The sequence below is a fragment of the Oncorhynchus mykiss genome, chromosome 30 (genome assembly GCF_013265735.2).
Source record: "Oncorhynchus mykiss isolate Arlee chromosome 30, USDA_OmykA_1.1, whole genome shotgun sequence".
In the NCBI taxonomy this organism is placed as follows: Eukaryota; Metazoa; Chordata; class Actinopteri; order Salmoniformes; family Salmonidae; genus Oncorhynchus; species Oncorhynchus mykiss.
In genome coordinates this window covers 5039217-5067211 of record NC_050570.1, presented here as the reverse complement: position 1 = coordinate 5067211, position 27995 = coordinate 5039217, and the positions used below count along the sequence as shown (strand labels likewise).

General features: G+C 47.2%; 1 protein-coding gene across 1 annotated transcript; it reads left to right on the top strand.

Moving 5' to 3' along the window:
* Positions 1-21: 21 nt before the first annotated feature.
* epx (eosinophil peroxidase) lies at positions 22-27995 on the top strand. Its single transcript, XM_036968562.1, has 18 exons — positions 22-30; positions 972-1080; positions 1186-1276; positions 3882-4057; positions 7129-7261; positions 7661-7790; positions 9563-9769; positions 14072-14471; positions 16366-16526; positions 17240-17498; positions 20853-21023; positions 22182-22244; positions 22458-22632; positions 24378-24589; positions 25305-25469; positions 25603-25686; positions 26529-26631; positions 26885-27995. Exons 1-18 carry the CDS (start codon positions 22-24, stop codon positions 26937-26939), a joined length of 2703 nt encoding a protein of 900 aa, XP_036824457.1. The 3' UTR covers positions 26940-27995.

The window sequence follows — 27995 nt, the reverse complement described above, 5'->3', positions numbered from 1 at the left end:
CACCAACCGAGCTAGCTCACAATGACTCAGGTACACTGTTCTGTGTGTTAAATGGCCTGTTGAGAACACTTCATACTGTCATGAGATTATCCGACATTTTTAAAAGGGGGGGGGGGATCATCCATGTTTATGACAAGAATTATCATTGGATCCTATTGGATCGTCTGTTGTATAATTAAAGGGATTGTTGGGAACCGATTATGTCGTCCAATATAATAAAGGCTAGTGTCATAAAGGGTAGTTTCATATCAGTTGTTATTGATCAGTATCATTAGCTAGGTTTCCATCCAAATGGTGACAGATTCGAATATTAAAAAAATCCGCACTGGACCAAATGGACTTGTTGCTGATAAAACATGTAAAGTCATTGTGTAATGACATATTGCACACAAAACAAATGTTCTGCTTAAGTTTTGATGCTTTCATGTTTCGATATCTAAAATTCAACATGTGTTTCAATCGCATTTTCCACTCTATTACTACCGAAACTGTTGCATTAAATAGCAAATGCTCCCACGTTATTTCTTGGCCAGTTCGCTCTAGCCAACCACCGATTCAGTGCGGTTCGTCTCGTCTACATTATGGATAAAAGCAAAACAATAAGTGTATTTGTTAAGCGTCGATCCTCAGGTCACCAAAATAAGACCCTCGATATTTTATTGAAAAGGAGCATCAAGCTCACAACCTTGGACTTTCATCACCCTGTGAAGTTCATCATTTATTTATTCTGTAGCCTAATAGACCGTGTGCTTTCCCGACGAGTTGTAGTGGGATGACCACACAGCTGGCTGCCACACATGTTAATGCGTGACTCCAAATGTGGACTTTGCGCGCATAAAAAAAAAGGTCGGGTGGAAACCTGGTTAGAGAGAGTTTTCTGGAACATTTTGTATCTTAAAATGTATATGCACTCACTATACTTTAAGTGTGGCGATGTGGTTATTAAGGTAATTACACATGCGCGCCGCCAGGTGGTACAGCAGGCAGATGTAGAGTACCTATTGCTAGCATTGTTAGAGTATTGGAACGAACCCCGGCACACGTTGAGTGCAGCCGCTTGCCTGTTACGCAACGCTCTGGGTGAGTAATAAACTAATCTGTTTATAAAGGGCTACTACTCCTTGACTCATCCCAAAAGGCACAAATAGTTATATTGGGTTATTCATTGTACTGTATCATTTCCAGGGGTTCCCTATCTGCCCTCTACGTTGGTAGAGGAGGCTCTGAAAAGGTCTTTAGAACGTACTAATGCTGCTTACGCCCACACCAAGGAGAGGTGAGCCAATAGAACAAGACTGTCGTCAGTAAATTGCTCAGATTATTTGTGAAAAGCCATGTTGATGTTTATGAAAAGAGAAATGCTATTTACCAATTAGGGTCTGCCTGTCTGTTCATCTGCCTGCCTGCCTGCCTGTCTGTTCATCTGCCTGCCTGTCTGTCTGTTCATCTGCCTGCCTGTCTGTCTGTTCATCTGCCTGCCTGTCTGTCTATTCATCTGCCTGCATGTGTCTGTTCATCTGCCTGCCTGTTCATCTGCCTGCCTGTCTGTGCATCTGCCTGCCTGTCTGTCTGTTCATCTGCCTGCCTGTCTGTCTGTTCATCTGCCTGCCTGTCTGTCTGTTCATCTGCCTGCATGTCTGTCTGTTCATCTGCCTGCATGTGTCTGTTCATCTGCCTGTCTGTCTGTCTGTCTGTTCATCTGCCTGCCTGTCTGTCTGTTCATCTGCCGTCTGTCTGTCTGTTCATCTGCCTGCATGTGTCTGTTCATCTGCCTGCCTGTCTGTCTGCCTGTCTGTCTGTCTGTTCATCTGCCTGCCTGTCTGTCTGTTCATCTGCCTGTCTGTTCATCTGCCTGTCTGTCTGTTCATCTGTCTGCCTGTTAATTTGCCTGCCTGTCTATCTGCCTGTCTGCCTGTCTGTCTGTCTGTTCATCTGCCTGCCTGTCTGTCTGTTCATCTGCCTGTCTGTTCATCTGCCTGTCTGTCTGTTCATCTGTCTGCCTGTTAATTTTCCTGCCTGTCTATCTGCCTGTCTGTCTGTCTGTTCATCTGCCTGTCTGTCTGTCTGTTCATCTGCCTGTCTGTTCATCTGCCTGTCTGTCTGTTCATCTGCCTGTCTGTCTGTTCATCTGCCTGTCTGTCTGTTCATCTGCCTGTCTGCCTGTCTGTTCATCTGCCTGTCTGTTCATCTGCCTGCCTGTTCATCTGCCTGCCTGTCTGTTCATCTGCCTGCCTGTCTGTTCATCTGCCTGCCCGTCTGTTCATCTGCCTGCCCGTCTGTTCATCTGCCTGCCCGTCTGTTCATCTGCCTGCCCGTCTGTTCATCTGCCTGTCTGTTCATCTGCCTGTCTGTCTGTTCATCTGTCTGCCTGTTAATTTGCCTGCCTGTCTATCTGCCTGTCTGCCTGTCTGTCTGTCTGTTCATCTGCCTGCCTGTCTGTCTGTTCATCTGCCTGTCTGTTCATCTGCCTGTCTGTCTGTTCATCTGTCTGCCTGTTAATTTTCCTGCCTGTCTATCTGCCTGTCTGTCTGTCTGTTCATCTGCCTGTCTGTCCATCTGTCTGCCTGTTAATTTTCCTGCCTGTCTATCTGCCTGTCTGTCTGTCTGTCTGTTCATCTGCCTGTCTGTCTGTCTGTTCATCTGCCTGTCTGTCTGTTCATCTGCCTGTCTGTCTGTTCATCTGCCTGTCTGTCTGTTCATCTGCCTGTCTGTCTGTTCATCTGCCTGTCTGTCTGTCTGTTCATCTGCCTGTCTGTTCATCTGCCTGCCTGTTCATCTGCCTGCCTGTCTGTTCATCTGCCTGCCTGTTCATCTGCCTGCCCGTCTGTTCATCTGCCTGCCCGTCTGTTCATCTGCCTGCCCGTCTGTTCATCTGCCTGCCCGTCTGTTCATCTGCCTGCCCGTCTGTTCATCTGCCTGCCCGTCTGTTCATCTGCCTGCCCGTCTGTTCATCTGCCTGCCCGCCTGTTCATCTGCCTGCCCGCCTTTTCATCTGCCTGCCCGCCTGTTCATCTGCCTGCCCGCCTGTTCATCTGCCTGCCTGTTCATCTGCCTGCCTGCCTGTTCATCTGCCTGCCTGTTCATCTGCCTGCCTGCCTGTTCATCTGCCTGCCTGCCTGCCTGTTCATCTGCCTGCCTGCCTGTTCATCTGCCTGCCTGCCTGTTCATCTGCCTGCCTGCCTGTTCATCTGCCTGCCTGCCTGTTCATCTGCCTGCCTGTTCATCTGCCTGCCTGCCTGTTCATCTGCCTGCCTGCCTGTCCATCTGCCTACCTGTCTGTTCATCTGCCTGCCTGCCTGTTCATCTGCCTGCCTGCCTGTTCATCTGCCTGCCTGTCTGTTCATCTGCCTGCCTGTCTGTTCATCTGCCTGCCTGTCTGTTCGCCTGCCTGTCTGCTCATCTGCCTGTCTGTTCATCTGCCTGTCTGTTCATCTGCCTGTCTGTTCATCTGCCTGCCTGCCTGTTCATCTGCCTGCCTGTCTGTCCATCTGCCAGCTGTCTGTTCATCTGCCTGCCTGCCTGTTCATCTGCCTGCCTGCCTGTTCATCTGCCTGCCTGCCTGTTCATCTGCCTGCCTGTCTGTTCATCTGCCTGCCTGTCTGTTCATCTGCCTGTCTGTCTGTTCATCTGCCTGCCTGTCTGTTCGCCTGCCTGTCTGCTCATCTGCCTGTCTGTTCATCTGCCTGTCTGTTCATCTGCCTGTCTGTTCATCTGCCTGCCTGTCTGTTCGCCTGCCTGCCTGTCTGTTCATCTGCCTGCCTGTCTGTTCATCTGTCTGTCTGTTCATCTGTCTGTCTGTTCATCTGTCTGTCTGTTCATCTGCCTGTCTGTTAATCTGTCTGTCTGTCTGATAATATGGGTACTGTCCTCTGTCCTTCCAGGGTGAAGACATCTCTGTCGGAGGGTGCTCTGAGACCCAGCGACCTCCTGGCTCAGTTCAAGCAGATCGGACCCCAGACCAGGAGGCACATCAGCGCAGCTGAGCTGCTGGACAATACAGTGGAACTGATCAGAGAGATGGTCTACACCAGTACCATGGCCCAGTCCAGTCTACCTGGTACTGCCTAACCCATGTTCCAGTCCAGTCTACCTGGTACTGTCTAACCCTAACCCAGTCCAGTCTACCTGGTACTGTCTAACCCTAACCCAGTCCAGTCTACCTGGTACTGTCTAACCCATGACCCAGTCCAACCTACCTGGTACTGTCTAATCCTAATCCAGGGCCCAGTCCAGTCTACCTGGTACTGTCTAATCCTAATCCATGGCCCAGTCCAGCCTACCTGGTACTGTCTAACCCATGACCCAGTCCAGTCTACCTGCTACTGTCTAACCCTAACCCAAGGCCCAGTCCAGTCTACCTGGTACTGTCTAACCCATGGTCCAGTCCAGTCTACCTGCTACTATCTAACCCATGGTCCAGTCCAGTCTACCTGCTACTATCTAACCCTAACCCAAGGCCCAGTCCAGTCTACCTGGTACTGTCTAATCCATGGCCCAGTCCAGTCTACCTGGTACTGTCTAACCCATGGCTGAGTTCAGTCTACCTGGTACTGTCTAACCCTAACCCTAACCCAGTCCAGTCTACCTGGTACTGTCTAATCCATGACCCAGTCCAGTCTACCTGGTACTGCCTAACCCTAACCCAGTCCAGTCTACCTGGTACTGTCTAATCCACGGCCCAGTCCAGTCTACCTGGTACTGTCTAATCCTAACCCAGTCCAGTCTACCTGGTACTGTCTAACCCATAGTCCAGTCTACCTGGTACTGTCTAATCCTAACCCAGTCCAGTCTACCTGGTACTGTCTAACCCTAACCATGGCCCAGTTCAGCCTGCCTGGTACTGTCTAACCCTAATCCATGGTCCAGTCCAGTCTACCTGGTACTGTCTAACCCTAACACATGACCCAGTCCAGTCTACCTGGTACTGTCTAACCCTAACCCAGTCCAGTCTACCTGGTACTGCCTAACCCATGACCCAGTCCAGTCTACATGGTACTGTCTGACCCATGGTCCAGTCCAGTCTACCTGGTACTGCCTAACCCATGACCCAGTCCAGTCTACATGGTACTGTCTGACCCATGGTCCAGTCCAGTCTACCTGGTACTGTCTAACCCATGACCCAGTCCAGTCTACCTGGTACTGTCTAATCCAAACCCATGGCCCAGTCCAGTCTACCTGGTACTGTCTAATCCTAACCCATGGTCCAGTCCAGTCTACCTGGTACTGTCTAACCCTAACCCAGTCCAGCCTGCCTGGTACTGTCTAACCCATGACCCAGTCCTGTCTACCTTGTACTGTCTAACCCATGACCCAGTCCTGTCTACCTTGTACTGTCTAACCCATGACCCAGTCCAGTCTACCTGGTACTGTCTAACCCATGGCTGAGTTCAGTCTACCTGGTACTGTCTAACCCTAACCCAGTCCAGTCTACCTGGTACTACCTAACCCATGGCCCAGTCCAGTCTACCTGGTACTAAACTATCACATTACACATATACTACAGAGCCGACCTGATCCGAGCCTGGCTGTGTTGGCCTTGTTACCATAGTTGCTGGAACTATGTCAGAAAACACAGTATGGTTTGAGTCAGCGGTACGGTTTGGGTTGTGTGTAAATCTCCCCCAACAGACCTGTTGAGTGAGGAGGACATGCAGGTTCTCCTGCAGGCTAAAAGCTGTCCCCCAACAGACCTGTTGAGTGAGGAGGACATGCAGGTTCTCCTGCAGGCTAAAAGCTGTTACCCAACAGACCTGTTGAGTGAGGAGGACATGCAGGTTCTCCTGCAGGCTAAAAGCTGTCCCCCAACAGACCTGTTGAGTGAGGAGGACATGCAGGTTCTCCTGCAGGCTAAAAGCTGTCCCCCAACAGACCTGTTGAGTGAGGAGGACATGCAGGTTCTCCTGCAGGCTAAAAGCTGTTACCCAACAGACCTGTTGAATGAGGAGGACATGCAGGCTAAAAGCTGTCCCCCAACAGACCTGTTGAGTGAGGAGGACATGCAGGTTCTCCTGCAGGCTAAAAGCTGTTACCCAACAGACCTGTTGAGTGAGGATGAGTGAGGAGGACATGCAGGTTCTCCTGCAGGCTAAAAGCTGTCCCCCAACAGACCTGTTGAGTGAGGATGAGTGAGGAGGACATGCAGGTTCTCCTGCAGGCTAAAAGCTGTTACCCAACAGACCTGTTGAGTGAGGATGAGTGAGGAGGACATGCAGGTTCTCCTGCAGGCTAAAAGCTGTCCCCCAACAGACCTGTTGAGTGAGGATGAGTGAGGAGGACATGCAGGTTCTCCTGCAGGCTAAAAGCTGTTACCCAACAGACCTGTTGAATGAGGATGAGTGAGGAGGACATGCAGGTTCTCCTGCAGGCTAAAAGCTGTTACCCAACAGACCTGTTGAATGAGGAGGACATGCAGGTTCTCCTGCAGGCTAAAAGCAGGCTAACAGACCTGTTGAATGAGGAGAACATGCAGGTTCTCTATACAACGGCATGGCGCAGTGAAACATGGGAAGCCATTCACTTTCAATGGAAGTAAAGCGAGAGAAGTGGGATGGGCGGGGGAACCGTTGAGCGATGCGAGCGATGGCATTGGGCGAAGGAGCTGTACAGGGCGGGACTAAAGTTGGGGAAAGCTGAACTTTATGAAAATCCTCTGCAATAATGCAAAGCAAGGGACCAATCGAAGCTCGTCATAGCTTCCAACCCCTACTGGATTGGCTGTCAATGGCTGTTGATATGTAGCACTACCTAGCTCAATTGCTAGCTTGTTAGCACCCACATGAGGGTGGATGGGGGCGGCAGGTAGCCTAGTGGTATAGCCTAGAGCGTTGGGCCAGTAACCGGAAGGTTGCTAGTTCAAACCCCCGAGCTGACAAGGTACAAATCTGTCGTTCTGCCCCTGAACAGGCAGTTAACCCACTGTTCCTAGACCAGTTAACCCACTGTTCCTAGAGTAGGCTGTCATTGAAAATAAGAATTTGTTCTTAACTGCTTTGCCTAGTTAAATAAAGGTAAAATAAAAAAAAATGAGGACGAGGCTAGTTTGGCTAGGAGAGGCCGCTTGTGTAGTGTGAACGCTCATTAAGACTGTCTGTCTGTCCTTCGTCTCTCCCCCCCCCCCCCCCCCAACAGACCCGCTGAGTGAGGAGGACATGCAGGTTCTACTGCATGCTACGGGCTGTTCCTCTGAGATGCAGAGACCCCTCTGTAAGACTGGCTGTCTGTCTGAACGCTACCGTTCATTCACCGGGGAGTGCAACAACAGGTCTGTCTGTCGGTCTTGTCTGTAGTACCCCTGCACATTGACTCGGTGCCGGTACTCCTTGTATGTAGCCTCGTTATTGTTATTCTATTTCTTATTATTTCTGTATTTTTGTTTCAAATATTGTATTTTTGTAATGTACTTTTTAACTCTTAATTGTTGGAAAGGACCCGTAAGTATTTCACGGTAGAGTCTACACCTATTGTATTCGGTGGCATGTGACAAATACAATTAGATTTGATCTCTGGCTGTCTGCTTGTCTCTTTTTCTCTCGCTCTGTCTGCCTGACCACGTCCAGCCAGTAGGGTTCAGGTTGAAACTACTGTGTGAAAAGGAAATTAGTGTTTGATTTGACATGACTTGTAGTTTGTGTGTGTCACCCACGTTGTCAACCCTCTCCAGACAGCACCCTAAGTGGGGTGCGGCCAACACCCCGTACTCCCGCTGGCTCCCCCCAGAGTACGAGGACATCAGAGGGGTCCCTAGGGGCTGGGACCCTGAACACACCTACTATAACTACACCTTGCCCCCGGTAAGAGTCCTATCCTATCTACCACACCCTGCCCCAGGTAAGAGTCCTATCCTATCTATCACACCCTGCCCCAGGTAAGAGTCCTATCCTATCTACATCCTGCCCCAGGTAAGAGTCCTATCCTATCTACATCCTGCCCCGGGTAAGAGTGCTATCCTATATACTACATCCTGCCCCAGGTAAGAGTCCTATCCTATCTACCAGCCCCAGGTAAGAGTCCTATCCTATCTACTACATCCTGCCCCAGGTAAGAGTCCTATCCTATCTACATCCTGCCCCAGGTAAGAGTCCTATCCTATATACTACACCCGGCCCCAGGTAAGAGTCCTATCCTATCTACATCCTGCCCCAGGTAAGAGTCCTATCCTATCTACATCCTGCCCCAGGTAAGAGTCCTATCCTATATACTACACCCGGCCCCAGGTAAGAGTCCTATCCTATCTACATCCTGCCCCAGGTAAGAGTCCTATCCTATCTACATCCTGCCCCAGGTAAGAGTCCTATCCTATCTACATCCTGCCCCAGGTAAGAGTCCTATCCTATCTACCACACCCAGCCCCAGGTAAGAGTCCTATCCTATCTACCATACCCTGCCCCAGGTAAGAGTCCTATCCTATCTACTACATCCTGCCTGGGTCCTGCCAGGACTCCTACCTGGGGACAGGGTGTAGTATATAGGATAGGACTCTTACCGGGGGCAGGGTGTAGTAGATAGGATAGGACTCTTATCTACTACACACTGCCCCAGGTAAGAGTCCTATAACTACACCCTGCCCCTGGTAAGAGTCCTATCCTTTCTACTACACCCGGCCCCAGGTAGGAGTTCTATAACTACACCCTGCCCCAGGTAAGAGTCCTATAACTACACCCTGCCCCCAGTAAGAGTCCTATCCTATCTACTACACACTGCCCCCGGTAAGAGTCCTATCCTATCTACTACACCCTGTCCCCAGGTAGGAGTCCTATAACTACACCCTGCCCCAGGTAAGAGTCCTATAACTACAACCTTCCCCAGGTAAGAGTCCTATCCTATCTACTACACCCTGCCCCAGGTAAGAGTCCTATAACTACAACCTTCCCCAGGTAAGAGTCCTATCCTATCTACTACACCCAGCCCCAGGTAAGAGTCCTATAACTACACCCTGCCCCAGGTAAGAGTCCTATCCTATCTACACCCTGCCCCAGGTAAGAGTCCTATAACTACACCCTGCCCCAGGTAAGAGTCATATCCTATAACTACACCCTGCCCCAGGTAAGAGTCCTATCCTATCAACTACACCCTGTACTGGTAAGAGTCCTATCCTATTTCTGGCTACAGTATCCCTATATAGTGCACTGCTGTTGACCTGAGTCATCATAAGCCTCTGTCCAACATGGAATGTTTCCTCTGTCATTTTACTCTACGTCAGGTCAGCTGTAAAACCAAACTCACTGTAATAACCTCACCCTTCTCCTTCTCTCCTCCCTGCCCCTCTCTGTTCCCTCCTCTTTTTTCCCTCCTCTCATCCCACCTCCCTCCCTCCTCTCTCCTCCAACCTCACTCTCTCCTCCCTCCCCCTCTCTGTTCTCCCCTCTCCTCCAACCTCCTACCTCCCTCTCTCCTCCCTCCCCCTCTCTCCCCCTCTCTGTTCTCTCCTCTTCTCCCCCCTCTCTCCTCCCTCCCCCTCTCTCCTCCCACCTCCCTCTCTGTTCTCTCCTCTCCTCCCACCTCCTACCTCCCTCTCTCCTACCTCCCCCTCTCTCCTCCCTCCTCTCCTCCCATCTCCCTCCAGGTGCGCCTGATATCCCAGAACGTTCTCTACACCCACAATGAGAACATCTCTCTGGACTCATCTCTGTCCCACCTGTTGGTGGAGTGGGGTCAGTGGATCGACCATGACTTCGCTCTGACCCCTCAGAGTCCCAGCACAGCTGCCTTCAGGACCGGGGCCGACTGTACCCGCACATGCAGCCGGGACACTCCCTGCTTCCCTATACAGGTGAGACACTCCCTGCTTCCCTATAGAGGCGAGACACTCCCTGCTTCCCTATACAGGCGAGACACTCCCTGCTTCCCTATACAGGCGAGACACTCCCTGCTTCCCTATACAGGTGAGACACTCCCTGCTTCCCTATAGAGCTACAGGTCAAATCAAATCAATCACAATTTATTGAAAGTGTAGTTGAGGTCTTAACACATTTTACAAAAAAATTCAATAATTTAAAAATGAATAACAAATGAGCAGGAGAGAAGTCCAGAACAGAGAAAGAGAGAAGTCCAGAATGCTAACCCACTTTCCCCTCCTAACACTAACCCACCTTCCCCTCCTAACACTAACCCACCTTCCCCTCCTAACACTAACCCACCTTCCCCTCCTAACACTAACTCACCTTCCCCTCCTAACACTAACCCACCTTCCCCTCCCAACACTAACCCACCTTCCCCTCCCAACACTAACCCACCTTCCCCTCCCCTCCTAACACTAACCCACCTTCCCCTCCCAACACTAACCCACCTTCCCCTCCCCTCCTAACACTAACCCACCTTCCCCTCCCCTCCCAACACTAACCCACCTTCCCCTCCTAACACTAACCCACCTTCCTCTCCCACCTTCCCCTCCCAACACTAACCCTCCTTCCCCTCCCAACACTAACCCGCCTTCCTCTCCCAACACTAACCCACCTTCCCCTCACAACACGAACCCACCTTCCTCTCCCACCTTCCCCTCCCAACACTAACTCACCTTCCCCTCCCAACACTAACCCACCTTCCTCTCCCACCTTCCCCTCCCAACACTAACCCACCTTCCCCTCCCAACACTAACCCACCTTCCTCTCCCACCTTCCCCTCCCAACACTAACCCACCTTCCCCTCCCAACACTAACCCACGTTCCTCTCCCACTTTCCCCTCCCAACACTAACCCACCTTCCCCTCCCCTCCCAACACTAACCCACCTTCCCCTCCTAACACTAACCCACGTTCCTCTCCCACTTTCCCCTCCCAACACTAACCCACCTTCCCCTCCCAACACTAACCCACCTTCCCCTCCCAACACTAACCCACCTTCCCCTCCCAACACTAACCCACCTTCCCCTCCCAACACTAACCCACCTTCCCCTCCCCTCCCAACACTAACGCACCTTCCCCTCCTAACACTAACCCACCTTCCTCTTCTACCTTCCCCTCCCAACACTAACCCACCTTCCCCTCCCAACACTAACCCTCCTTCCTCTCCCAACACTAACCCACCTTCCCCTCCCAACACGAACCCACCTTCCTCTCCCACCTTCCCCTCCCAACACTAACTCACCTTCCCCTCCCAACACTAACCCACGTTCCTCTCCCACTTTCCCCTCCCAACACTAACCCACCTTCCCCTCCCAACACTAACCCACCTTCCCCTCCCCTCCCAACACTAACCCACCTTCCCCTCCCCTCCCAACACTAACCCACCTTCCCCTCCTAACACTAACCCACCTTCCTCTCCCATCTTCCCCTCCCAACACTAACCCACCTTCCCCTCCCAACACTAACCCACCTTCCTCTCCCACCTTCCCCTCCCACCTTCCTCTCCCACCTTCCCCTCCCACCTTCCCCTCCCACCTTCCCCTCCCACCTTCCTCTCCCACCTTCCTCTCCCACCTTCCCCTCCCAACACTAACTCACCTTCCCCTCCCAACACTAACCCACCTTCCCCTCCCAACACTAACCCACCTTCCCCTCCCAACACTAACCCACCTTCCTCTCCCACCTTCCCCTCCCAACACTAACCCACCTTCCCCTCCCAACACTAACCCACCTTCCTCTCCCACCTTCCCCTCCCAACACTAACTCACCTTCCCCTCCCAACACTAACCCACCTTCCTCTCCCACCTTCCCCTCCCACCTTCCTCTCCCACCTTCCCCTCCCACCTTCCCCTCCCACCTTCCTCTCCCACCTTCCTCTCCCACCTTCCCCTCCCAACACTAACCCACCTTCCCCTCCCCTCCCAACACTAACCCACCTTCCCCTCCTAACACTAACCCACCTTCCTCTTCTACCTTCCCCTCCCAACACTAACCCACCTTCCCCTCCCAACACTAACCCTCCTTCCTCTCCCAACACTAACCCACCTTCCCCTCCCAACACGAACCCACCTTCCTCTCCCACCTTCCCCTCCCAACACTAACTCACCTTCCCCTCCCAACACTAACCCACCTTCCTCTCCCACCTTCCCCTCCCAACACTAACCCACCTTCCCCTCCCAACGCTAACCCACCTTCCTCTCCCACCTTCCCCTCCCAACACTAACCCACCTTCCCCTCCCAACACTAACCCACGTTCCTCTCCCACTTTCCCCTCCCAACACTAACCCACCTTCCCCTCCCAACACTAACCCACCTTCCCCTCCCCTCCCAACACTAACCCACCTTCCCCTCCCCTCCCAACACTAACCCACCTTCCCCTCCTAACACTAACCCACCTTCCTCTCCCATCTTCCCCTCCCAACACTAACCCACCTTCCCCTCCCAACACTAACCCACCTTCCTCTCCCACCTTCCCCTCCCAACACTAACTCACCTTCCCCTCCCAACACTAACCCACCTTCCTCTCCCACCTTCCCCTCCCACCTTCCTCTCCCACCTTCCCCTCCCACCTTCCCCTCCCACCTTCCTCTCCCACCTTCCTCTCCCACCTTCCCCTCCCAACACTAACTCACCTTCCCCTCCCAACACTAACCCACCTTCCCCTCCCAACACTAACCCACCTTCCCCTCCCCTCCCAACACTAACCCACCTTCCCCTCCCAACACTAACCCACCTTCCTCTCCCACCTTCCCCTCCCAACACTAACCCACCTTCCCCTCCCAACACTAACCCACCTTCCTCTCCCACCTTCCCCTCCCAACACTAACTCACCTTCCCCTCCCAACACTAACCCACCTTCCTCTCCCACCTTCCCCTCCCACCTTCCTCTCCCACCTTCCCCTCCCACCTTCCCCTCCCACCTTCCTCTCCCACCTTCCTCTCCCACCTTCCCCTCCCAACACCAACCCACCTTCCTCTCCCAACACTAACCCACCTTCCCCTCCCCTCCCCTCCCAACACTAACCCACCTTCCCCTCCCAACACCAACCCACCTTCCTCTCCCAACACTAACCCACCTTCCCCTCCCCTCCCCTCCCAACACTAACCCACTTTGCCCTCCCCTCCCAACACTAACCCACCTTCCCCTTCCAACACCAACCCACCTTCCTCTAGTAACCTTTCGGTTACTAGTCCAATGCGCCAATGCTCTAACCACTAGACTACCCGTTGAACCAACGTGGAATAGATGTTGAATTGACATCAGTCCCCAGTGGGTCACCTAAAAGCTGTCTGGGTTTAAAACATCTTCTATATTACACAAATGATAGCGACATAATTAGATCACTTCACAATCAAAGATGAGGGTCGGCATTGGAAACACATCCATATAACAGCCTAATAATCGGGGCGGCAGCGTAGCCTAGTGGTTAGAGCGTTGTAGTAACCGGAAGGTTGCAAGTTCATATCCCCGAGCTGACAAGGTACAAATCTGTCATTCTGCCCCTGAACAGGCAGTTAACCCACAGGCCGTCATTGAAAATAAGAATTTGTTCTTAATAACTGACTTGCCTAGTTAAATAAAGGTAAACAAATTAAATAAGCCCTTAAATCACTGAAATATAGACATTTCATCAATTGCAAATAACATGGCCCACACTAAACCCTGCCCCCTGACTGAATTTGAAAAAGCGTGGCCCTCCCCTATTTTCCTCCAGGTCCACATTTTGTACATTTCGAACCATCCCTAAACAAACACTAAATAGCCTCCAACGGGATTAAAACTATAATGTTGATATCATGGATGGTCAGTCTTTGCATCCATAGCTCTGTCTATGAATTTGAGAGTGGTTACATTTCTCCTGCCCTACCCCTCAGCTTTTTACCAAAACAGGGTCTGGGAGGACCCCTTTTAAAAATGGTTTTAACTGCTGATTGAAGCTTTAAATAGCTACTTCTGGCCAGTCTAATTCTTTCCTGCTCCGAATCTATTCAGTGTAAAGTGAAACGCACACATGCACGCGCACACACTTCCCCTCTCCCCAGATCCCGCTGTCAGACCCTCGTACTGGTACACAGAGCTGCATGCCTTCCTTCCCCTCTCTCCAGATCCCGCTTTCAGACCCTCGTACTGGTACACAGAGCTGCATGCCTTTCTTCCCCTCTCTCCAGATCCCGCTGTCAGACCCTCGTACTGGTACACAGAGCTGCATGCCTTCCTTCCCCTCTCTCCAGATCCCGCTGTCAGACCCTCGTACTGGTACACAGAGCTGCATGCCTTTCTTCCGCTCGGCGCCCAGCTGTGTCGGGAGCGAAGGCACACCCCACCATCACCGGGAGCAACTGAACGCCATCACCTCATTCGTGGACGCCAGTATGGTGTACGGTAGCTCCTCCCCCATGGCTGCGGCCCTGAGGAACCACTCCTCTCCACTGGGTCTTCTGGCCCTCAATGACCAGGCCTCAGACCAGGGTCTCGCCTACATGCCCTACCTGCCTCGCCTACAGGGACGCCTGGATCCCTGTGGGCCACGAAGCGGGTCTGAGGCAAACTCCACTGGAGCCACAAGTGCCTCTGACACATCTGCTACTGCACCAACAGAACAGGAGAATATTACATCCTGTTTCCAAGCAGGTATGTTACAATCCATCAATCAATTCATCAATCAATTCATCAATCAATTAATCAATCAATTAATCAATCAATCAATCAATCAAACAAAAATGTATAATGACCTTTTTGCAACATCTCTCACAAAGTGCTTTACGGTAACAACCTAGTTACCTAGTTTCTGATTTGTTAAAAAAGTTTGAAATATCCAATAAATGTCGTTCCACTTCATGATTGTGTCCCACTTGTTGTTGATTCTTCACAAAAAAATACAGTTTTATATCTTTATGTTTGAAGCCTGAAATGTGGCAAAAGGTCGCAAAGTTCAAGGGGGCCGAATACTTTCGCAAGGCACTGTATATATATATATATATATATATATATGCAAATAATCCCATATGTTTATGCAAATGAGGCACACATAATTGTCTTTGTTTTAACACAAACTGTTCAAAATCCCTGAACTCCATTCATTATAATGTCTAAGAAAGTAAAAAGTTTTACGCTCTATAATTCAGACAATATTTGAATTATAATGTATTTATTAGAATTGTTTTCGAAATCTTTAAACAATTTCTATGACCATTGTTAATGTACTGTAGCACAGCTCGGGTTAAAGATTGTGGTGGAAGTTCAACACCAGGGACACCCTAAGTCAGTCTTAATATGAATGATTGTTTATTGTCCCGTGATCTGAAGAGGTTCCAACCAACTCAATGCACCATAACACACATGTCAATCAGGAGCTCTGCCTGGGCAGACCCAGCAGTTGTCTTATATATACGGCTATACAGAGACAGGTTATATTTGCATGATTTAGTATAATTAATTCATCATTACCGGGGTTTTTTTGTGGGTTTTTTTCCCACCTTTATTTAACCAGGAAGGCTAGTTGAGAACACCTTTATTTAACCAGGTAGGCCAGTTGAGAACACCTTTATTTAACCAGGTAGGCTAGTTGAGAACACCTTTATTTAACCAGGTAGGCTAGTTGAGAACACCTTTATTTAACCAGGTAGGCTAGTTGAGAACAAGTTCTCATTTACAACTGCGACCTGGCCAAGATAAAGCAAAGCAGTGTGACACAGACAACAACACAGAGTTACACATGGAATAAACAATAAACAAGCCAATAACACAATAAACAAGTCAATAACACAATAAACAAGTCAATAACACAATAAACAAGTCAATGACACAGTAGAAAAAAATAAAGTCTATATACAGTGTGTGCAAAAGGCATGAGGAGGTAGGCAATAAATAGGCCATAGGAGAGAACAGTTACAATTTAGCAGATTAACACTGGAGTGATAAATTACCAGATGATGATGAGCAGATGATGCAAGTAGAGATACTGGTGTGCAAAAGAGCAGAAACGTAAATAAAAACAGTATGGGGATGAGGTAGGTAGATTGGGTGGGCTATTTACAGATGGACTAAGTACAGCTGCAGCGATCGGTTAGCTGCTCAGATAGCTGATGCTTAAAGTTAGTGAGGGAAATAAAAGTCTCCAACTTCAGCGATTTTTGCAATTCGTTCCAGTCACTGGCAGCAGAGAACAGGAAGGAAAGGCGGCCAAATGAGGTGTTGGCTTTGGGGATGATCAGTGACATATACCTGCTGGAACGTGTGCTACTGGTGGGTGTTGTTATCGTGACCAGTGAGCTGAGATAAGGCAGAGCTTTACCTAGCATAGACTTATAGATGACCTGGAGCCAGTGGGTCTGGCGACGAATATGTAGCGATTATATAGTTTCATTCATGTGACAGACCAATACTTCTAGTTATTGTATGTCTATGGGTCAAACTTCCTGTATTCTGTTGTCTAGGTGACTCACGGGCCAATGAGCACCTTGATAGCTCTTCCTTCTAGTAACTGTATGTCTATGGGTCAAACTTCCTGTATTCTGTTGTCTAGGTGACTCACGGGCCAATGAGCACCTGGGGATGATAGCACTCCACACGTTGTTCCTGAGGGAACACAACAGGCTGGTCAGCGAGTTGCACCTCCTCAACCCTCACTGGAGCCCAGACACCTTGTACCAGGAGGCCAGGAAGATCATGGGGGCTGTCCACCAGGTACACACACTATGTGTTTGTTTCCCAGACAGGTTCCTCCAGGGTCTGGGTTCTAGGAGCTTCTGTTTCCCAGACACATGAAGCCTCCTCCAGGGTCTGGGTTCTAGGTGCTTCTGTTTTCCAGACAGATGACGCCTCCTCCAGGGTCTGGGTTCTAGGTGCTTCTGTTTTCCAGACAGATGAAGCCTCCTCCAGGGTCTGGGTTCTAGGTGCTTCTGTTTTCCAGACAGATGACGCCTCCTCCAGGGTCTGGGTTCTAGGTGCTTCTGTTTTCCAGACAGATGACGCCTCCTCCAGGGTCTGGGTTCTAGGTGCTTCTGTTTTCCAGACAGATGACGCCTCCTCCAGGGTCTGGGTTCTAGGTGCTTCTGTTTTCCAGACAGATGACGCCTCCTCCAGGGTCTGGGTTCTAGGTGCTTCTGTTTTCCAGACAGATGACGCCTCCTCCAGGGTCGTTGAGGGAGAGGTTGTTGTCCACAACGCCAGTTGGTTAAGTGATGATGGAGTTGGTGTTGTGTTTTCTGTTTTCTGTATCGCAGGCAGTGGCACGGATGTAAAGTTAGAATACTGCTTCACCCCTGATCTCCTCCTCCCTCAGATACTGACCTGGGATCACTATTAGAATACTGCCTCACCCCTGATCTCCTCTCTCAGATACTGACCTGGGATCACTATTAGAATACTGCTTCACCCCTGATCTCCTCCTCCCTCAGATACTGACCTGGGAGCACTACTTGCCCAGGGTCCTGGGTGAGACCCCCACTTCCCTCCTGATGCCTCCGTACAAGGGCTACGACCCTGAGATTGACCCCAGCATCGCTAACGTCTTCTCGGCCGCCGCCTTCCGCTTTGCCCACGTCACCGTGCAGCCGATGGTGGCCCGCCTGGGCCCCGGGTACAGCCTCGCCCCACAGCACCCACCTCTGCCCCTACACCACTCCCTCTTCGCATCCTGGAGGGTCGTACAGGAGGGTGAGACGTTTTAAATTAGGGCCTGGTTTCCCGGACATAGATTAGGGCTAGAACTGGACTAAAAAGCATTCTCAATAGAAATGATTCATTGAAATAGGGCCAGTTTCCCGGATCCAGATTAAGCCTACTGCTGGACTGAAAACCTAATGTTTTTAGCAGATGCTCTTGTCTTACCCGGAGAGACTTAAAATCAGTGCATTAAACAAAAGTGAGTAAAATGACCACATACAGTGAGCTCCAAAAGTATTGGGACAGGGAATTTATTTGTTGTTGTTTTGGCTCTGTACTCCGGCACTTTGGTATGAAATGATACAATGACTAAGAGGTTAAAGTGCAGACTGTCAGCTTTAATTTGAGGGTATTTTGATCCCAATAAGGTGAAAATTACATCACTTTTTGTACATAATCCCCCCATTTTAGGGGACTAAAAGTATTGGGCCAAATTCACTTATATGTGTATTAAAGTAGGACAAAGTATTTGGTCCCATATTCACAGCACGCAATGATTACATCAAGCTTGTGACAACAAATTTGTTGGATACATTTGCTGTTTGTTTTGGATGTGTTCCAGATTATTTTGTGCCCAATAGAAATGAATGGTAAATAATGTATTGTGTCATTTTGGAGTCACTTTTATTGTGAATAACAATAGAATATGTTTATCGGCCTCCCGAGGGGCGCAGCGGTCTAAGGCACTACAGACCCAGGGAGGGTTTGGCCGGGGGGGGGGGGGGGGCTTTACTTGGCTCTTTGTGCTCTAGCGACTCCTTCTGGTGGGCCAGGCGCCTGCAGGCTGACATTGGTCATCAGTTGAATGGTGTTTCCTCCGACACATTGGTGCATCTAGCTTCTGAGTTAAGTGGGTGGGTGTTAAGAAGCGTGGCTTGGCGGGTCATGTTTCGGAGGAAGCATGACTCGACCTTCACCTCCTAAGTCCGTTGGGGAATTGCAGGGAAGAGGCGACTCCGAGATGCTGGCCTTCTAGACAATCTTCCTCTGTCCAGTGTCTGTGTTCTTTTTCTCCATCTTAATCTTTTCTTTTTATTGGCCAGTCTGAGATATGGCATTTTCTTTGCTACTCTGCCTAGAAGGCCAGCATCCCGGAGTCGCCTCTTCACTGTTGACGTTGAGACTGGTGTTTTGCAGGTACTATTTAATGAAACTGCAAGTTGAGGACTTGTGAGGCGTCTGTTTCTCAAACTAGACACTCTAATGTACTTGTCCTCTTGCTCAGTTGTGCACCGGAAACTCCCACTCCTCTTTCTATTCTGGTTAGAGACAGTTTGCGCTGTTCTGTGAAGGGAGTAGTACACAGCGTTGTACGAGATCTTCAGTTTCTTGGCAATTTCTCGCATGGAATAGCCTTCATTCAGAACAAGAATAGACTGACGAGTTTCAGAAGAAAGTCCTTTGGTTCTGGCCATTTTGAGCCTGTAATCGAACCCACAAATGCTGATGCTCCAGATACTTAACTAGTCTAAAGGCCAGTTTTATTTATGCCATTGGAATACAGGAGTGATGGTTGCTGATAATGGGCCTCTGTACGCCTATGTAGATATGTACTCCTATGTAGATATGTACTCCTATGTAGATATGTACTCCTATGTAGATATGTACTCCTATGTAGATATGTACTCCTATGTAGATATGTACTCCTATGTAGATATGTACGCCTATGTAGATATGTACGCCTATGTAGATATGTACGCCTATGTAGATATGTACGCCTATGTAGATATGTACGCCTATGTAGATATGTACGCCTATGTAGATATGTACTCCTATGTAGATATGTACTCCTATGTAGATATGTACTCCTATGTAGATATGTACTCCTATGTAGATATGTACTCCTATGTAGATATGTACACCTATGTAGATATGTACTCCTATGTAGATATGTACTCCTATGTAGATATGTACTCCTATGTAGATATGTACACCTATGTAGATATGTACTCCTATGTAGATATGTACTCCTATGTAGATATGTATGCCTATGTAGATATGTATGCCTATGTAGATATGTACTCCTATGTAGATATGTACGCCTATGTAGATATGTACTCCTATGTAGATATGTATGCCTATGTAGATATGTACTCCTATGTAGATATGTACTCCTATGTAGATATGTACTCCTATGTAGATATGTACGCCTATGTAGATATGTACTCCTATGTACGCCTATGGTTGCTGATAATGGGCCTATGTACGCCTATGTACGCCTATGTACAGTTGAAGTCAGAGTTTACATATAATTAGGTTGGAGACATTACAACACGTTTTTCAACCTCTCCACAAATGTAGGAATGGGCCAAAATTCACCCAATTTATTGTGGAAGCTTGTGGAAGGCTATCTGTAACGTTTGACCCAAGTTAAACAATTTAAAGGCAATGCTACCACATACTAATAGAGTGTGTGTAAACTTCTGGCCCACTGGGAATGTGATGTCAAATTAAGTGGTGATCCTAACTGACCTAAGACAGAGAATTTTTACCTGGATTAAATGTCAGGAATTGTGAAAAACTGAGTTTAAATGTATTTGGCTAAGGTGTATGTAAACTTCCGACTTCAACTGTATATACCTGTGTTTATTTTTAATTTTTAATACATTTGCTAAAATATCTAAACCTGTTTTTTGCTTTGTCATCATGGGGTGTGTAGATTGATGAAGAAAAATAATATTTAATGAATTTTAGAATAAGGCTGTAATGTAACAAAATGTGAAAGAAGTCCAGGGATCTGAATACGTTGAATGTACTGTATATTCTACACTGGATATATGGGGGAAATGATGCAGACAATGACATGGGTGGAAGTCAAAATATGTCTGCATTATTAAACCTCTCTCCCCCACTTCTCTCCCCCCAACTCTCTCCTCTCTCTCCCCCACTTCTCCCCCAACTCTCTCCTCTCTCTCCCCCACCTCTCTCCTCTCTCTCTCCCTGCCGCTCTCCCACATCTCTCACCTCTCTCCCACCCCTGTCCTCCCTCTCTCCCACCTTTCTCTCTCCCCCACCTCTCTTCTCCCTCACCTCTCTCTCTCCCTCACCTATTTTCACCTCTCTCCTCTCTCCCCCACCTCTCTCCTCTCTCTCCCCCACCTCTCTTCTCTCTCTCCCACACCTATTTTCACCTCTCCTCCACTTCTCTCCTCTCTCCCCCACCTCTCTCCTCTCTCTTCCACCTCTCTCCTCTCTCTCCTCCACCTCTCTCCTCTCTCTCTCCCCCACCTCTCTTCTCTCTCTCCCTCACCTCTTTTCACCTCTCTCCTCCTCTCTCCCACCTCTATCCCACCTTGCTCCTCTCTCTCTCCCACATCTCTCTTCTCTCTATCCCACCTCTCTCAGGTGGTATAGACCCAGTGCTGCGTGGCCTCCTCCTTTCCCCAGCCAAGCTCCAGATGCCAGGCCAGATGATGGTTGAGGAGCTAACTGAGAGACTGTTCCAGGCCCAGGGTGGGATGCCACTAGACCTGGGTGCCCTCAACCTGCAGCGGGGTCGAGACCACGGCCTGCCTGGTAATATTAGTACTATATTACTATATTATATAGACCACGGCCTGCCTGGTAATATTAGTACTATATTACTATATTATATAGAACATGGCCTGCCTGGTAATATTAGTACTAAATTACTATATTATATAGAACATGGCCTGCCTGGTAATATTAGTACTATATTACTATATTATATAGAACATGGCCTGCCTGGTAATATTAGTACTAAATTACTATATTATATAGACCACGGCCTGCCTGGTAATATTAGTACTATATTACTATATTATATAGACCATGGCCTGCCTGGTAATATTAGTACTATATTACTATATTATATAGACCACGGCCTGCCTGGTAATATTAGTACTATATTACTATATTATATAGACCATGGCCTGCCTGGTAATATTAGTACTATATTACTATATTATATAGACCCCGGCCTGCCTGGTAATATTAGTACTATATTACTATATTATATAGACCATGGCCTGCCTGGTAATATTAGTACTATATTACTATATTATATAGACCACGGCCTGCCTGGTAATATTAGTACTATATTACTATATTATATAGACCATGGCCTGCCTGGTAATATTAGTACTATATTACTATATTATATAGACCACGGCCTGCCTGGTAATATTAGTACTATATTACTATATTATATAGACCATGGCCTGCCTGGTAATATTAGTACTATATTACTATATTATATAGACCACGGCCTGCCTGGTAATATTAGTACTATATTACTATATTATATAGACCACGGCCTGCCTGGTAATATTAGTACTATATTACTATATTATATAGACCATGGCCTGCCTGGTAATATTAGTACTATATTACTATATTATATAGACCATGGCCTGCCTGGTAATATTAGTACTATATTACTATATTATATAGACCACGGCCTGCCTGGTAATATTAGTACTATATTATTATACTACAATACTATATTAGTACAGGCCTACCTGGTCCCTGCTGGTATATTAAACAGTATACAGTACTTATAGTATACTCTCAAACGTACATGTTAGAAGATGGCCCAACTGGACTTATCCTTGTTGTTGTTTTATCTCCATTTATTTTCTTAATTCTTCTACCCCTCTTCTTCTTCTATTCCCTCCATCAATCTCTCCTTCCCCTTACTTCCTGCTCTACCAGGTTACAGCTCGTGGCGTGGGCTCTGTGGCCTCTCTGTTCCCAACACCACCTCTGACCTTGCAGGTAGATAGATAAACAGAATATTATTCTAGCCAGTCTCATTGAGAACTTGTTTTCATATTTGTATACACTGCACTTGTTTTCCATTGTGTTCCTCATAATTCATAACACATACACTGTTCCATACTACATTCAAAACCACAAAGGATAATACAGGACAATGAAAATGTGTTCCAACGTATTTCCATCACGTTCGTCTGACCTCTGACCTGGCAGGTATCCTGGGTAACCCTGGTCTGGCTGAGAAGTTCCTGTTGTTGTACGGGACGTCCCAGAACATCGACGTATGGGTGGGGGCCATCTCAGAGCCTCCTCTACCTGGGGGCCGGGTGGGACCCCTCCTGGCCTGTCTACTGGCCAAGCAGTTCAGAGCACTGAGAGACGGAGACAGGTGAGATGAGAGATGGTGGTTTGACTCTTATTGTGTAACAGTAAGGCTTCCATCCCTGTTCTACCCCAAGCTGGGCTCCAACCTGGGACCCTCTGCACACAGCAACACTCTCATCAAAACTAGGTTTTACAAGGTTGTGAAACACAAACGCATGTAATAAGGCATGTAATAAGGCATGTAATAACGCATGTAATAAGGCATGTAATAAGGCATGTAATAACGCATGTAATAAGGCATGTGATAACGCATGTAATAACGCATGTAATAACGCATGTAATAAGGCATGTAATAACACATGTAATAACGATTAGACTGGATGTAAGGGGTTTTCCTGTGGTGAAGTAGAGGCGGACCAAAACGCAGCGTGGTTTCTATTGATTCATGTTTAATAAAAAAGGATAAACACGAACACTACAAAACAATAAACGTGGAAAACCAAAAACAGCCCTGTCTGGTGCAAAACACAGAGACAGGAACAATCACCCACAAACACACAGTGAAACCCAGGCTACCTAAGTATGATTCTCAATCAGAGACAACTAATGACACCTGCCTCTGATTGAGAACCATACTAGGCCCGAAAACATAGAAATACCCCAAAACATAGAAAAACAAACATAGACTGCCCACCCAACTCACGCCCTGACCATACTAAATAAATACACAACAAAGGAAATAAAGGTCAGAATGTGACACTGGAATTCAATCCGATCGGCCCTTTGTGGCTAAGCTCCGTTTAAAGGCGTTGTTACCGCTGTCGCAGAGATCACAGTCTAAGTAAAATGCTGCAAATGCCGGGTCAATCGGAAATGACCTTTTAAATGTGACCCGAGCTGCACCGCGGATCGTCCGCAGACCGGATTGAGTCCTGTCCTTAAGACGAGGGTTTGCAAATATAAAGGGTTTGAATGAATACTTAATAATAATAATAATAATAATAATAATAATAATAATAATGTATATTGATCATATCCAAAAATACATGAATCTCATGACCATCCACACTGAGTTTACAAAACATTAAGAACACCTGCTCTTTCCATGACAGACTGACCAGGTGAATCAGGGTGAAAGCTATGATCCCTTATTGATGTCACTAAGGGTAAATCCACTTCAAATCAGTGTAGATGAAGTGGAGGAGACGGGTTAACTGAGTGAACAAAACATTAAGAACACCTGATCTTTCCATGACAGACTGACCAGGTGAAACCAGGTGAAAGATATGATCCCTTATTGATGTCACTTGGTAAATCCACTTCAATCAGTGTAGATGAAGTGGAGGAGACAGGTCAAATAAGGGTTTTTAAGCCTTGAGACAATTGAGACATGGATTGTGTACGTGTGCCTTTCAGAGGGTGAGTGGGCAAGATAAAATATTTAAGTGCCTTTGAACCGGGTATGGTAGTAGGTGCCAGGCGCACCGGTTTCAGTGTCAAGAACTTCAACGCTGCTGGGTTTTTCACGCTCAACAGTTTCCCATGTGTATCAAGAATGGTCCACCAAGCCAACTTGACACAACTGTGGGAAGCATTGGAGTCAACATGGACCAGCATCCCTGTGGAACGCTTTCCACAGCGAACTGAGGCTGTTCTGAGGGCAACAGGGGGTGCAACTCAATATTAGGAAGGTGTTCCTAATGCTTTGTACACTCAGTGTATGTCTGAGATGCTGCCCACCCAATGTGTCTGTTTTGAATCGGCCCTACAGTATGTCTGCCTACCCAGTAACCTCTCCCCCTCTGTCAGGTTCTGGTGGGAGAGAGAGGCTGTGTTCACCAGCAACCAGAGAGCTCAGCTTCACACCGTGTCCCTGTCACGTATCATCTGTGACAACACGCACATCACACGTGTTCCCTCCGACCCATTCAGCCGTACGGTCAGCCCAGAAGACATGCTGGCCTGCAGCCACCCCCTCATCCCTCACCTTAACCTCTCTGCCTGGAAGGAGCCTGACACAGGTACTATTCTCCTAACCCTCATCCCTCACCTTAACCTCTGTCTGGATGGAACAGGTACTGTTCTCCTAACCCTCATCCCTCACCCTAACCTCTCTGATTGGATGGAACCAGACACAGGTAGAGAAAGAGGGAGGGAAAATATAGAGATTGGACATGGAGTCAGTAAAGGAATCTAGCAACTACATGGTATGCAAAAATACGTGTATTTAGTAGATCAGGGATTCTGTGCAGAGCCTTGCTCAGGCCTCTCCTCTCCAACAGGCTGTTGACTTTCATCTGACCTCCTCAGGTGTGGTCCAGTCCCCAGGTTACAGACAGGCTTCTCTCTACTGTGACCTCATCATCATTAGGTTATCACTGTACTTACTCCCCCTTCCTCCCTCCCTCCCTCCTCCTCCTCCCTCCTTCCTCCTCCTTCCTCCCTCCCAGATCCCAGTTGTGGTCCAATCCCCAGGTTACAGTCAGGCTTGTCTCTACTGTGACCTCATCATCATTAGGTTATCACTGTACTTACTCCCCCTTCCTCCCTCCCTCCTCCTTCCTCCCCCTTCCTCCCTCCCAGATCCCAGTTGTGGTCCAATCCCCAGGTTAGTCAGGCTTGTCTCTACTGTGACTTCATCATCATTAGGTTATCACTGTACTTACTCTCCCTCCTCCCCCTTCCTCCCTCTCTCCTCCTCCTCCTCCCTCCTTCCTCCCCCTTCCTCCCTCCCAGATCCCAGATGTGGTTCAATCCCCAGGTTACAGTCAGGCTTCTCTCTGCTCTGTGACTCCGTCATCTACTACCAGTGTGGTCCAGGCTATCAGCTGATTGGTCCATCCTCTGTGACCTGTGACCCCAACAGTTATCAATGGAGTCCTGCTCCCCCAATCTGCCACGGTAGGGAGTGTGTGTGTGTGTGTGTGTGTGTGTGTGTGTGTGTGTGTGTGTGTGTGTGTGTGAGAGATTTTAATTAAGGCACTACAGTCGACATGCATGTCTTTAGTTTTGTATTCTGACTGATTTGCTGTAGATGTCGATGAGTGTGCCGATCAGCCAACCCCGTGCCCCCAAAACACGGACTGCCTCAACACACCCGGGTCATATATGTGCACAGGTAGGAAATTCTATACATCTATATAATCTATACATTCTATACAACTATATGTCTATACATTCTATATGTCTATAATCGAAACATTCTACACATCTATACATTATATATGTCTATACATTATAAACATCTATACATTCTTTACATTCTATACATCGTCTGTACATTCTATACATCTATACATTCTATGTCTATACATTCTACACATCTATACATCTGTACCATCTATACATCTTCTATACATTCTATACCTCTATACATTCTATACATATATACATCCTATGCATCTATGCATTCTATACATATATACATCCTATGCATCTATATACTCTATACATTATATACATCTTCTATACATTCTATGTAGCTATGCATCTATATACTCTATACATTCTATACATCTTCTATACATTCTATGTAGCTATGCATCTATATACTCTATACATTCTATACATTGTATACATCTTCTATACATCTATGCATTCTATATATTCTACACATCTTCTATGCATCTTCTATACATTATATACACATTCTATACACCTATCCTTCTATACATCTTCTATAAATTCTATACATCTCTGCATCCTATACATTCTATGTATCTATGCATCTATATACATCTATGCATTCTATACATCTTCTATAAATTCTATACTTCTTATAATGTGTCTGACCATCAGATGTTAGTCAACACTAATGTCTGACCATCAGACGTTAATCAATACTAATGTACCTGACCATCAGAAATTACTTTTTTATATTTGGCAACACTTTAGTACTACAGATTGAATAGAGTCCTTAATAAACAAGTGTTTGTTTTGTCTGTTTGTGGTGTGTTCCAGACCTGGACCTGTCCTCCCTGTCTACAGTCTCTGTAATCTCTGCAGTAATAGCTGTGGTTGGTGGTGTGGCCATCTTGTTTGTGATACTGACCTGTTGTAGAAGGTACGTCATTATTATGATGTTCAGGTGATAACGTTCATTGTAATGTATCGGGTTTGGGGTCAATTTCATAATGTCCTTGTCAATTCAGGAAGTAAACGGAAATACGATGTCTTATTTCATTCATTGAAAAGTTTAACTTACTTAAAAATGTTTTATTGAAATTAAATTGACCCCAACCCTGGTAGATGTTGCTTAACAAATGTTATGTAACATTTCAAAAACAGTATTTCTGTTGTTTTTTTTATTCTTGCAGGTATTTTCCAAAGAAGCCAGAATCGATAAACAGAACCGATAAACGGAACCGATAAACAGCGGTTGCTGTAAGAGGGACAGATAACCAAGAGACACCTCTGGAAATGTAGTCCTTAACATATTTTATTACATTTTAGTATTTTGTTTCTAAAAATGTGACATATATCCTAAAAGTATACACTTGACTGTGTTGATATTAAAACGTAACTTCCGATTGTTTGTTAGATAATAACCTGAAAATTAGAAATAACTGAATTGTAAACCCTGTTTTAGACCACAGTCACATTATATATATATATAAAACCTCAAAAGGTCTGACTCAAAGTACACAAAGTACTTCTCTGTACTTGGTGCATATGTCCCGTCGTACAGTATTTGGACAGTGACCATTTTCTGTTGTTCTGTTGTTGTAGTTCTGTTAAATGACAAAAAAAATGACGCAATACATTATTTATCATTTTTTATTTCTATTGGCCACAAAAAAAAAATCTGAAACACAACCAAAACAAACAGCAACTCGCTCAAATTACAAGCTTGTCGTTGTTATTGTGTGATAGAAATATTATGCTAAACTTTTCACTACTTTAATACACATAAGTGAATTTGTCTAAATACTTTTGGTTGTCTAAAAGTTAGAATGTACAAAAAGTGCTGTAATTTCTAAACGGTTTACCTGAAAATATCCTTGAATTAAAGCTGGCAGTCGGCACTGAAATCCAACGTGCTGGAGTACAGAGCCAAAACAAAACAACGTGTCACTGTACAAATACTTGGATATCAGTTGTCTGTTCTAGTCCACGTGTTTGAAGCTCATAAACCTGAACAAGCTAACAGCATTAAAAGGGTGTTACAGATTTAAAAACAAAATTATATGTTTTGTCATCACATACCCCGGATAGGTTCAGTGAAATGTGTTGTTTTACAGCGTCAGCCACAGTAGTACGGCACCCCTGGAGCAAAGTAGGGTTAAGTGCCTTGCTCAACGGTGCATCGGCTGATTTTTCACCTTGTCGGTTCAGGTATTTAAACCAGATCATATTCGGGAAGAAACACTTGTCCGGAACACTTGTCCATTTCTCTACACTCGCATTAACATCTGCTAACCATGTGCA